This window comes from Pseudonaja textilis, unplaced genomic scaffold (assembly GCF_049901715.1).
Source record: "Pseudonaja textilis isolate UNSWEBS1 unplaced genomic scaffold, rPseTex1.2 PTEXSCF58, whole genome shotgun sequence".
In the NCBI taxonomy this organism is placed as follows: domain Eukaryota; kingdom Metazoa; phylum Chordata; class Lepidosauria; order Squamata; family Elapidae; genus Pseudonaja; species Pseudonaja textilis.
The window spans coordinates 44353-57445 of record NW_028262963.1 but is presented as its reverse complement, the minus strand read 5'-3'; the positions used below and the strand labels follow the sequence as shown (position 1 = coordinate 57445).

Sequence of the window (13093 nt, the reverse complement as noted above, 5' to 3'; positions counted from 1 at the left end):
AGCCAGAAACAGGCTTAACTATCCATGCCACCACATTCTGCATCTCATATATCAGCAATACCTTTTCAGTGTTCCTCAAAGGGAACCCATGTAGACTGCATTGCAGTCCTCCTTTCAGGAGGTGGACCTAAAATCATTCCTCACATTTCAAGGAACTCAGGTGTTCCTGGAGAAGTCAATGTGGAAGGAAGGACACATCCAAGCTAAAAAAAAGAAATATTTTCTCTGACATTAGTAAAACTTGCCCAATCTGTCACAGCCACCTCTCTATATCCAGCCCTTCCTTCACAGTCTTTTTGCTCTTCTGTTTAGATAAGAAATGGGGCATTTCGGAAATAAACCGGAAACCAATTAAGCTTAAAAGTTTGTTTTAATTCACACTTTCATGACAATGCTCTGGATGGATCCAGTTCCACCAGTCCTCCCATTTTCCTCTGGTGTCACCCACCTTTCTGAGTGGAGAAGGTCCCCTCCGGACAAGGAACGCAGTCGTAACAGCAAACTGGCTCTTCTTCTCGAGCCCTCTTGACAAATCCAGGATGACAACTTTCCACACATTCAGATTGAGGAAACGACTGAGCAGAAAAAAAAACAGGATTGCCAAAGGAAATGTGTTAGGACTCTCCATCCATGGAAAATGGAGGTAAAAATGGATATTAGACAAGATATTAGATATTAGCCTCTGGTCTTCACTTAAATAAATACAAAATCTCTCACTATTTCCAAATGGTTGGAGATATAACTTCTGGAAGATTCTTCCATTAGTTCCTCTCTTTTGCTTTTGGCATCTCACATTGCCCCCCCCCCCAAAAAGGACTTTATTAAATAGAAAAGTCTGGAGAGATGGAACCAGTGGTGGGATTGTACTGGCTCTGTCCAGTTCTATAGAACTGGTGTTATGATTTGGGGAACTGGCAACTCGCAACACTGGCTGACCCTGCCCCTCTCTGCCCACCCCACCCCTCTGTGACCAATCAGTCCTTATCGCGCATGCATGGCATCGCCTGCAGTTTGCTTTTGCCCACTCGCCAACCCAACCATTGCTGCATGCCTTCCGCTGTGGCCCTACCTGATCTCCCTGGGTGAGTGAGGTTCTGCAATCTCTGGGGCCCAGTCGCCTACCTGCCACTGCCAGTCACCTTTACCCCCCACCCCACTTGCTTTTTTGCTGCTACCACCCGCCGCCCTCACCCCCAACAGGTAAGGCCCAGTATCTGCGGTGAATCCAGGCGGGAGGCGAGATGCAGACTGGTGGGGACCAGAGCTACATTTCACTGTACTGGAAGACATGTGGAGAGGCTCATGTTCTCCTACTGCTGGGAGAGCAAGAGAGTCTTTCCTGGCACAGTTCCGGGCGGCAGAGAGAAACAGGATTCAAGCAAGCTAGTTCTCTGCCACCCAGAGCCTCCCATTTCCCTATTGGAGGGGAAGTTGCAAACTTTTCGCTGTGCCAGGAAAGACTCTCTTGCTTTCCCAGCAGCAGGAGAACATGAGTCTCTCCACACGGGATTAGCTGGGATTCACGCAGCTGCTAGACCCTGCCGGCAATGAGGCAGAGGTGTGGGGGAGGGTGATCAGAGAGCATGGCCCATTTGCCTACCATTCCTTCCCTCTCCTGCCCGCAGCCCCATATTTGGATCCAGAATAATCACACCTGGTTGGCCCTGCCACGCCCACCTAGCTGCACCCATGTAGGTAACAGGTGTTGTCATTTCGAAGTTGAGGGAGAATTTGGGGAAGGAGGTTGAGGGTCCTGCAGTGGATGGTACAGGAGAGCCATTGAGAAGCTGGGAAGTGGCCTTCTAGTAGTCCGACCCAGTGTTCAGGCTGGAGGTGGGCCATGGGAAGACAGAGCACCGAGGGAAAGGAGTATTGCCAGGGGGAGCCGCCCTCTCCTAGCAGAATTGGGATTATTGGGGTAGTCCTAGGAATTGGGTGAGTTGAGCCACAGCTCCTTGCCTTCTTAGCTCAGGGAGTGCCCGCTTTCTGCAGGAGGAAGACTGCAGACGGGGCAGGTCTACCTGAGTGACTCGTCCGGTGTCTTCGCCGGATTATTTGGGCACTTACAAGCGAGCACAGCTAAAGGCACTGCTGTCACATGTCAGCCCAGACCTCAACCCATGGCTCCATAAAGCCAACACCAAAGAAGTAGGCGATCAGGTGAATCTGTGGTGCAATGCTCACTCGGATCTTGGCTGCTCCAGGCCGTCTGACCTCAAAGCCCCTCAGGAGCCACCATTCCCAGGTTTCTACTCGCCTGTGCTTGGTCGCCCCCTCTTCACCTTGATGAAGCGGATGGCCCTGCCCCTCACCCTCCCCTCCCTCACCTGCCCTGAGAAGGTAAGGGTGATGCTGGGGGATAGGGAAGCAGCCGGGTCCCTATCTTCCCTCTCTCTCTCTCTCTCCCACTCTCTGTGTGTGTCTCCCTGAAAGCCGTGGCTGGGCCAAGTCAGCAAGCTCTCCTTGGCGCTCTTCGTTACTTCTTTCATTTCTTGTTTTAGGAATCTAGACTGGCTGAACAACGATCCCCGTGGTGGAAGCATCCCTTTGGGGGACACTTCTCCTCCTCCTCCTCCTCCTCCTCCTCCTCCTCCTCCTCCTCCTCCTCCTCCTCCTCCTCCTCCTCCTCCTCCTCCTCCTCCTCCTCCTCCTCTAGCAACCAGTGGTTGTGGCAGGGCCGGGAGGGTGCACGTGCATGGGGAGATGCCCCTCAAGCAAATGCCAGAGCACAGCGAAACCGGCACCCTCCTGATCCATCCACAGCTTCTGGGTGCAAGAGGAGGAGAAAGAGGAGGAGGGTCGCCCGAATGGACGCTTCCACCGCGGTCTGGCAATCGTTGTTCAGCCAGTCTGGATTCGAAAAAGAAGAAATGAAAGAAGTAGCAAAGAGCACCAAGGAGAGCTTGCTGGCTTGAGGGAGACACAATATCCCCCACCGTCACCCTCACCTTCTCTCACTGCTCCATTTTGTGAACCATCTATGGTTTAGTATTTCCTTCAAACTGGTGAGAAACCCACAAGGGCTGGGGAATGTGTCACTAAGAGCTTCAGGTTGCTTTGCTCCTTGTGCCCAAACTAGCAAAGAAAAAAACAGGATTCTCTTGATCAGGGCCTGAATTCAGATGAATTTGAATCATGATTGCGTAGAGGTCCTTTTGGTCCCATTGGAGAGAAGCTTCGTCCTGCTTGGGGAAAAGTGTCCCCCGAAAGGGCAGGTTCATACTTGGGGAGGTTCTTAAAGAGACCAGACCTGGTCAGACTTATCCATGCCTCTCTTTTACACACACACACACACACACACACACACACACACACACACACACAAAGTGGTTGGGGAGGGGAAGATAGGGAAAGAGGCAGAGAGAGAGAGAGAGAGAGAGATACAGAGAGGGGGAAAGAGAGAAAAAGAGAGGGAAAGAGTGAAATATAGGGAATGAGAGAAGAGGAAGAGAGAGAAGAAAGAGGAGAGAAAGAGAAAGAAATAAAAGAGAAAGGAAGCAAAAGGAAGAAAAGGGATAGACAGAGAAGGAAGAGAGGGAGAATGGAGAAAGTGAATGATATATATGAATGGATAGATAAATACATGGAAGGAGGGAGGGAGGGGGAGAGAAAAAAAGGAGAGGAAGGAAGGACACAAACCCTGGCGTCAGAAGACTCTTTGAAGCAGCACACCATCTAGGGCTGGTCTGCAAGGGTTCTCGGAGGTCATCTAGTCCAACCCCCTGCTCCAGCAGGAGAACCTTACAGAATCAAAGAATAGCAGGGTCAGAAGGCTGTGTGCACATGTGTGTTTGTGTGTTTGTGTTTATGGTTGTCAAAACTCCAAAAACAGGTCAAGGAGCTCTGGGGAGATCAGTCATAAATTAGAACACTTGCTAAGCAACCAGCCATTAAGCGAGGACCAATTGTATTTGGTTTGCCAGTCACATGGCCACCAAGCCATGCCCATCTGGTCACGTGACCACCAAGCCATGCCCACAAATTAAGCCACACCCACAGAACCGGTTGTTACAAAATTTGAATCCCATCCCTGGATGGAACTGAGAAAAGATTTCAGCATTAAGTGATAACCAGTCGGTTCCTTCTCATGACCCCATTAACACGCATTTCTCCCCTCTTCTTACACCCATAATTTTAAGGTGTGATATCAGAACAATCTTGATAATTTCAGGTGAACTGAAAGCCTTGGAGCTGCTTCCTAGGAGCAGAAGGCCCATTGCTCCATCCCAGGGAGGGTGAAAGGGAGGCATGGAGAGCTCTGGCCAGGTCCAGCCTCCTTAAGAGCCTCCCAGATTATGGAGCTCCCCATTCAGGGGACACTTTTCCCCAAGCAGGACGAGAGGAAGCTTCTTTCCCCCAATGGGGTCAAAAGGATCTCCGTCCACTCACGATTCAATCCCATCCGATACAGTCCAAGCCTGGATTCAGGCCCCGGTCAGCAGAATTGCCACCTTCGTTGCTCTTCTAGGCACAAGGACCAAACACCAGAAGCTACTAGCGACATTATTCCCAGCCCTTCTTGGTTTCTCACCCGTTTGATGGAGACCCTTAATTGTACGTGGTCCACAAAATGGAACAATATCAAAGCCTCCTAAGCAGCTTAAGTGAAAATCCGGTTTCAACCGCCCAGATTCAGTTCTCGGTGAAGGTCAACCACCTTTGGGGAATAGCATCAGCCCTCTTGAAATGGGACCTCAGGCTTTGGAAAACAGAGGAAAGACATCAAAACTTTCTCCTACCTTGTTGAGCAATTTTAGCCGTGAAAGAACATCTTTGTTGATAGAAAGTCTCTGTCTTTCAAAATACGCCACAGTCTCTCTCCTGAGATCATCCCTGGGAAGAACCAAGAAGCCCGAAATGAGCAGATCTGCTGCTACCTCTCCATTTGGGTCCATGTAGAGTTGAATGTCTGAAATATTGACAAACTCATTCTTCTCCAGGAAAGGATGGAACTAGAATGGGAATATGCAGCAATTTTAAAAGCAGAAAACTTTGTTTCTTATACCAGACACTTTTTCACATTTGAATCTTTCTTCTGTAGTTTTCTAATTTCCAGACATGCTTGATTAGGAAAATAGGTGTTATCACTATCTTACAAGTGAACGAAAAATGTTCACAAAAATTTGTTAGTCATATCCCAACAATATTCAACTGGTTCTCACTGGCTCAGGTGAACCGGTGGTGACCCCTGGTTGGCCACACCCCCAAACCAGGTCACCCACTTGTCCCAGTTGCTCTCCTAGCTTTCCCTACGACGTGGTGGCTGTGGCGCAGATTGGGCAGATGTCCCAGGGCTGTTGCACATGCGCACTGTGTGCAGCCGTGCATGTGCTATTGATGCAGTGCACATGTGCAGCAGCCCTGGGACATCTGCCTGTCTGCCCGCCCTCCCAGAGCACGTTTTCTTACTTCTCCTGGCGGATGTGCCTCCTCCAGTCCAGCCTGGCCCAGCCAACCAGCAGGTGGGTGGCCGGATGTCCCGGTTCTTCTCGACCCCCTTGTCATGATATGCCTGCAGGAGCCCCTCAGGCCAGCTGAGCTGGGAGCCGCCATTCCCAGGCTTCTACTCTCCCGTGCTTGGTCAATGCCTCTTCACCTTGCCTGAAGCGGCTGGCCCTGCCCCTCACCCTCCCCTCCCTCGCTTGGCCTGAGAAGGTAAGGGGGCGGTGGGGATAGCGAAGAGTCCAGGTCCCTATCTTCCCCTCTCTCTCCCCCACTCTCTGTGTCTGTGTGTGTATGTGTGAGACAGAGAAAGAGCGGGGGGGCAGGGGAAGAAAGAAAGAAAGAGCAAGAAAGAAAGAGGGAGAGAAAGAGAGAAAGAAAGAGAGGGAGAATGGAGAAAGTGAATGAGATATATGGATGGATAGAAAAATACATGGAAGGAGGGAGGGAGGGAGAGAGAGAGAAAAAAAGGAGAGGAAGGAAGGACACAAACCCTGGCTTCAGAAGACTCTTTGAAGCAGCACAGCAATCTAGGGCTGGCATGCAACAAATCTCGGAGGTCATCTAGTCCAACCTTTGCTCCAGCAGGAGATCCTTACAGAATCAAAGAATAGCAGGGTTAGAAAGCTCTGTGTGTGTGAGTGTCTGAGTGTGTGTGTATTTGTGTGTGTGTGTGGTTGTCAAAACTCCAAAAACAGGACAAGTAGCTCTGGGGAGATCAGTCATAAATTGGAACACTTGTTAAGCAACTGGCCATTAAGCGAGAACCAATTGTATTTGGTTTGCCAGTCACATGGCCACAAAGCCAAGCCCACTCAGTCACATGGCCACAAAGCCACACCCATCTGGTCAGGTGACCAAAAAGCCACGCCCACAAATTACAGCCATGCCCACAGAACCAGTAGTAAAATAATTTGAATCCCACCAGTGAGTTCACAGCCTGCTATGCGGCATCTCCTATCAGGACTCAGGGATTCACTTTGTGACGCCTCTCCTAATAAAATATCTGGGAAATACGGAACTCTTTTACATACAACTGCAGTTCGTAGATCAATAGGAAAGAGTTTCTTTGAATGGGGCCAAATTCTATTCTGCTGTAACACAAAATTATGTATTTATTTATTTAGGACATTTATATTGCCACATATTCGCACATGACTCAGCATTAGGCAGACTCTAACTGCCCATTGACTGTTGTTTATTTTTATTTTTCTCCATTATTATTATTATTTATTGTAATGCTGGTCTCTGACTGTACTAAAAGTGGACTGGATGAAGGAGGAAGCTGTGTTGGAGACATTTGCCATCTTGAGTTATTTGTAAATAAATACATATTTAAGAAAACAATCTCAAAATCGTAATTGACTGCAACCTGAAACTGAGTCTTGAGAGAAGACAACGAGGAGATTATGAGAGCAGCTTCTCCAACTTACAAAATCTCTCAGTTGGACAAGGGAGGATTCAAGACTCTTCCAATGACTGAAAGAGGTGTTGGGAGTTAAAACCCTCCCCTCTCCTAGGAAAATGAAATATTTTAGGATATACTAAAAAGGCACAATACATTTCCCTAAAAAGAAGGCACAATACATTTCCCTAAACTGGCCTAGGCCAGTTTATTTTACATAACAAAGATCTACTCCAGGTAACGCTATATAGGAATTGCCCAAAGCCCTTTCATTACATCGCCATTCAGCCAGGCTCAACCAAGCCTGGGACTCAGGACAGCCTACAGAGTTGCCCCTGCATGGCCCCATGGGAGTCTGACAACCAATCAGAATACAAGCTCAAATTCAAATCCCAACAGAGGGCATCAAACAATTGCACTCTCAGCATCTCAGCCCTTCTTTCCTCAACCAAGGCATGTGCTCCTGTCCACCATTAAACCATCTTCCAAGCAGTCACCATGTTTCCAGCATCTTTCTTCCCCGCTTGGAACTGAACCCAGAAGGAGATTTCTTCCAACAGAGGCTAGACAGAAACTTCAGATCTGCTCCCTGTTATTCCGGAGCGTCAGACAGGAGCAATTAGATGGTGCAAATCTCTTGACCTTTTGCAGCACAAGAAGGTTGAGATGTTCCCCTCCTTCTCCTTTGGGTTCCTTCTCCAAAGGATCTCAGATGAATGGATCCCTATCGGGACCCCCATACCTGCCACGGCTGCAGCCTCAGAGCCCCCAACCTCTTTTCTCCCTCCTTCCTTCCCCTCCTCGATCTGGAGGAATAAGCGGCATTCATGGCCTGGGCCAAAGTCTGAATGATACTGTAGCGATGATGGACATTTATGATCCGTTTCCTGTTTCTTTTCTCCTGGGTCTCCAGTGGGGCTTTCTGGGTGCATCTTCTGCGGCCTTTGACAGAAAAGACGTGCTTGGAAAGGGAACAGCGGAAATAATGATCTTGAAACTGATCTTCCACAAAGAAATAAGGTTCAAAGGCAGCATCTGTTGGCCTTATTTTTTCCAGATAACCAAAACTCGAAATACTATGGATGTATTTGAGAGGTATGTGCTTCTCCATTGGATACGCTGAAAAACTTGTGAGGATCCAGACTTTCCCTTCAATGGATCCTGGCAAATGCATAAGTGCTTCATGGAAAGGAATAATTCTCTCCCAGATGGAAATATATTCTATGAAGTGGACAAAGACATTGACTTGTCTCCACTTAGAGAGGGCCTCCCTGAGGGATGCTATATGTCCAGTTGTCGTGAATCGTTGTGATATAACCACACAAATTCCATTCCTGACAAGCATCGGAGGGAAAGTCCTCATGAAATTATCTCCCTTTTCTGTGTCTGAAGCAAAGAGGCCAATCAGGGTCCATCTGAAATGGAGGAGCAGCTGGACAATTGCTGAGTATTGGAATCCTTCTTTGGGGAGCATCTGGTGGAAAAAGGGGAATCTCCTTTTATCACTCAGAGCCTCTGAAGGAATTCCAGCAGTGATCTGAAAAAGTAATGAAGAATGCTGTGTTATAATGTGGTCCAGATCAACTCCAAAATATTAGTTATTGACAAACCCAATTTTGTTTTGATGAATATATAAGAATAGTTTCTTCCTTGGTCATGGTTTAAAATATTTAAGGCAGAATATTAACAAGATTGTATATAAAAATGGAACACAAAATCATATTAAACAAAAAAAAACAATACAAAATGCAATGTAAATTTCTGTTTCACCCATACAATTCCAACAATTAGATTCAAATTTGCAGATGTTAGATAAAATGTCTGGATCTAAGATATAGGGCTGTATTATATGCTATTTTTGAGTACTAAAACCTCTTTCTCAGCTTCTATATCCCAAATTCTTTGTGGAACAATTTTTCAGCTTCTTCTCCAGATGTACAAGAGACTCAGATTCCAATTGGATAAGGCAGATATTATTGATATGTGAAAATGAACATGCTAATGGAGGACCTCAAAACCTGGATAGTTTTTCAATAGTTGAATATTCAGTAGAAAATCCTCTATAGGGACCTTATGGCTCTTCAGGCCTTTAATGGTCAATTTGAAGTTGAACATAATAGACTAAAACATAGTTGATATGTTCCCTAATATTCCCTAATATACACAAACCTGTGGGACTTTGTAGGTGCCTCCTAATGTTGACATCTGGAAGGAGATGTCCGTGGAAGCTCCATCAATCAGAGCCAGGAGGTTCTCCTTCCTCCCACAGCCGTAGTTGGGGACACCGGCTTCTCCAGTGGAAAGAATGTCCAGCAAGGCATCTGAAGTGCGGAAAGGACTCATATAGTTGTCATGGATGTTGTAGCCAAGGGTGAGATTGTGCAGGAGCTGGGAATTCTTGTGGACCATTTGAATACCAAAAATTGACATTAGGGTATTTGCTAGAGGAGAACTCTTCCTATTGAAAAACAATATTCATGTTATTATGTTCAATAGTAACAACAAATGTTTTTAAAATATATAATCCTTCACAAACCTACTAAGCCTTAGGCCAACATTGATCCAAATCGAATGATCAATTATGCAAATGAGAGAGGCAACTACAATTGTTTCAGTCACTACTTAAACAAAGGTCATTATTCAAGTGATGAACTCAGGAATGAACTGAGAAAGGAAAATCATCTGGATTTCATTCAGGTTCTTTTAAAACTCCATCTTTGGATTTTACTCTCTTCCACAAAGTAAGGCAAAAGAGGGAAGCCGTGGAAATAAAAATTATTCAGGAAATTAGACAGGTCCTGAGGTACAAAAATATGTGACATAAGAAGAAAAGAAGGAGAGTGTTAGAATTGCACATGGAGGGAGTGCAATTCCATCACCCTGCATGACTTACGAAGGAGGAGGTGTAGAAGGAGGGCTGTTGAAAGGCCACATTATAGGTGACACCAATATTTCAGTTGTGACCACACCAATGAGATGGTCTCCAGGCCTGTTAAAGCTCCATGGATTGTACCCATCCTGGTGCTCCAAACTCAATGGGCATTTCCTTCTCAGCTTCCCACAGACTGATGGGGACACCAGCAGCAGCAGAAGCAGAAGCAGGAGGTCCATCATTCATGGCATGAATCAATCCACTTCTTGTTTCTAACACAAACAACAGGAACAGTTGGAAAAATTCAGACTCTGAGAAGTGCCAGTGGCTTTCCTGATCTAAACAGAGAATCACTCAGTTTCATCTGCAAAGGAGAGAAAGGTGCAATCAAGAGCAGAGCCTGTACCTGTCCCAAAACTTGGTCCCAGAGAGCTTCACCCAAGGAATTTATCCTTTTCTGATACAAGATCCTTTGCATGTGGCTTCAGTCTAATGCCTGCATCAAAGTCAAAAACTGGAGATATAGCATCACAGGTCTCAAAGGCCCAGATGGTCATAATTACAGCAAGAAGCAACTTCACCTCATGGGACCCAACTTTTTCCGGGCTCCATTTGTAGAGGAGAGGCTGGAATAAAACATGTTAGTAAAAATTACAAATACACCCCTGGGATCATTGTTCTGTTTCAGCTGTGGTCCTTCCTTCCTGTTAGGGCAAGTCCAGAAAGTGATGCTGGAGAAGAGAGTTCAACACCCAGGGAATTGACTTCTGCTGTCCTTCAACATGGCCTCTTGTCTCCAGAGATTGCTGGGGAAGGTCACTCAGAGCTATGGAGATTGATGCCACTTCAAGTTAATGCCATTTAACTCTAGTGTTGCCTGTCTTCTAATGACAATCGGCACCCTTGATCTCTGCCCAAGGTTAAGAGTAGACCCTGTTTGGAATTCTGTTTTATGTCGTAATCCCATATATTGATCTTAATTGCAGTCGGTTTTAAAATTGCTTGTGCCTGAAGTGAAATTTCATTCCCCATCTTTTCTAGCAATATTAATTTTGAGATAAAAGCTCATTAAGAAGCAGGAAAGTGAAAACTTGTGGACTAGATCATTGGGTAAATAGGGAGAAAAATATAGAATGGATGGAATTTTTTATTTTTATTTTCTTGTCATTCCTGTGTTACCTTACCATGTTCCTATAATACACCAAGATTCTTTATATTTTGATTTTTCTTATTTTTTTAAATAAAGAATGGACTGTAAGTTCTGCAGGTACTATCTATCCATCCCTTCCTTTCTTTCTTTCTTTCTTTCTTTCTTTCTTTCTTTCTTTCTTTCTTTCTTCTTCTTTTTTTCTTTCTTTCTTTCTTTCTTTCTTTCTTTCTTTCTTTCTTTCTTTCTTTCTTTCTTTCTTTCTTTCTTTCTATCTCTCTATCTATTTATCCATCCATCACTATCTCTATCATCTATCTATATGTACCTATCGATATCTATCTATCTATCTATCTATCTATCTATCTATCTATCTATCTATCTATACCTATCATCTAATCTATCTACCATGTTTCTCACAAAATAAGCCTGGGCCTTATTTTTAATGACCCCCGAAAAAACGGCTAGGCTGTCTTTTCGGGGGTGACTTAATTTCCTCCCCCACCTAGAGCGGCCCATACGCATGTACCTCTCCACAAGTCTGTTTCTATCGACCGACGAAAGCTCCCCGAAGGCAGAGTCCCCAGACGCTTGGGGGCGAGGCATGGCTGCCCGTGTCCTCTCGCCATTAGGCAGTGTCTTTCGGGCGATGGAAGCTCCCCAAGGGCAATCACCAGCCACTTCGATCAGCCGGTAGAAGCGGCCTCGGGGCTTCCATCGCCCGAAAGATACTGCCTAATGGCGAGGGGACATGGGCAGCCAAGCCACGCCCTGAAGGGGCTGGGGACTCTGCCTTCGGGGAGCTTTCATCGGACAATAGAAGCGGCCTCGTGGCGAGGGGAGTATGTGTGTGCGCTCACCCCAAGGCCGCTTCTACCGGCCGATCGAAGTGGCTGGTGATTGCCCTTGGGGAACTTCCATCACCCGAAAGACACTGCCTAAAGATGGGGGAACTGGGGGCTGAGTGTGGAGGGGAACTGAAGGGACAGGCAGGCCCACCCTGGCAGGGAGGAGCAGAGGAAGGCCCGTATCCCAGGTCCACCGCTTGGAAGTTCTCCCCCTGAACCTCCCTCAGATTCTGCTCTCAGGGCCTGCAGACCAGATCCTGGGTGGCTCCGGGTTCAAGCTGTGGCTTTTCAGGGCTAGGTTGATGTGCGATGAGACTCTCTTCTCCTCCAGGAGGTTCCCAGCCGTGTCTGACCGAAGCCGGGTGAGGCCCAGAGGGGAGGAAGCCCCTCCTGGGTCAGGAATGAGCCCACCTGTCAGCCTTCAAGATGATCCCTTCTGCATCTTATGTGCTGCCTTATTTCTTCCTTACTTTGCAACTTTCTTACTGCTCCATCTTTCGGCTGTCATTAGCAACAGGGGGAAGGGGTGAATTGGAAGGGAAGAAAGCTGGAGGTGTTACATTCCTGTAAATGGGAAGGAGGGGAGGAGTATAAATTCCTCTTTTTAAGTTTCTATTTCCTTGCCTACTTTTTCTATCCTCTGCACAGCTGCGAAGTTTTATCAAAATATGTCAAGGTCAACGGACAGAGGCCTCATCACCACTTGAAGATGCCCACATGATCATATGCAGAACTTTTAATTGGAAGAGTCTTTTGAACTCTGGGGGGTGGAAACAATTCCATCCCTTTGTATATGTGATCTGCGCACCAAAATCTTTAGATTCAGAATCTTCTCTGTAGCTTCCACTTTGAAATTTAGTAAAAGAAGACCTTTGCTCTAACCATTGGAGTCTGAGTGTTTCTTTCTTGGATTTTGAATGGAGCACAGACTGACAAGGGGGGCCTTCAAGGTACCAGCCCTGCAGGCTCACCCCATTGACTGTTGCACCACTCCAGAGCCGGTGCCTCGAATGTGGTCGCGGCGGCTTTACTCTAATTTCCCCAATGTGCTGCCATATTCAAGGCGCCGGTTTCAGAGTAGTGCGACAGTCAATGGGGTGAGCCTGCGGGGCCAGCACCTCAAACACCCCCCCCACCATCTCTTAGTGGCAGGAGGATGCCGCAATGGCCGTAAGGGTCATAAGTCACTTGGTTCAGTGCCGCTGTAGCTTCTCATGGTTGTAAGTCGAGGGCTGCCTCTTTCATGAAACGATCGGTCTCTCTGGATTGAAACAAAAGCTCCCTTCCTCCACCTGAATGAATTCACCTCAAGAAAGGTGGGGAACCTCTCGCACCATCTCCAAGATTTTAGGGCCTCCCCAGACAAGCGTTAAATCCCA

The 13093-nt window shown here is 46.9% G+C and overlaps 1 protein-coding gene and 1 long non-coding RNA gene across 8 annotated transcripts in view; one reads left to right on the top strand and one right to left on the bottom strand.

The window, feature by feature from the left end:
- LOC148123607 (vomeronasal type-2 receptor 26-like) overlaps nt 1-10303 on the bottom strand; it is a 32156-nt gene extending 21853 nt beyond the window's left edge. For 5 of the 7 annotated variants that reach the window (XR_015740636.1, XR_015740635.1, XR_015740637.1 and 2 more), the window contains exons 1-5: nt 9741-10301; nt 9017-9305; nt 7590-8384; nt 4740-4952; nt 449-575 (exon numbers count right to left, since the gene is read on the bottom strand). Coding sequence is in view for 4 of the 7 variants with exons in the window: in XM_087919230.1 (XP_087775356.1) it covers nt 449-575; nt 4740-4952; nt 7590-8384; nt 9017-9305; nt 9741-9961 (1645 nt within the window). In the remaining 3 variants the exon portion in view is untranslated. Of the gene's footprint in view, nt 1-48; nt 167-448; nt 576-4739; nt 4953-7589; nt 8385-9016; nt 9306-9740 lie in introns of those variants that run through there. The other 2 variants (XM_087919232.1, XM_087919233.1) reach the window with 2 other exon arrangements.
- On the top strand, nt 5168-5864 carry LOC148123608 (uncharacterized). The gene is made up of 2 exons (XR_015740639.1): nt 5168-5328; nt 5397-5864. It is a non-coding gene; the product is annotated as an uncharacterized LOC148123608 (long non-coding RNA).
- Nucleotides 10304-13093: the final 2790 nt, after the last annotated feature.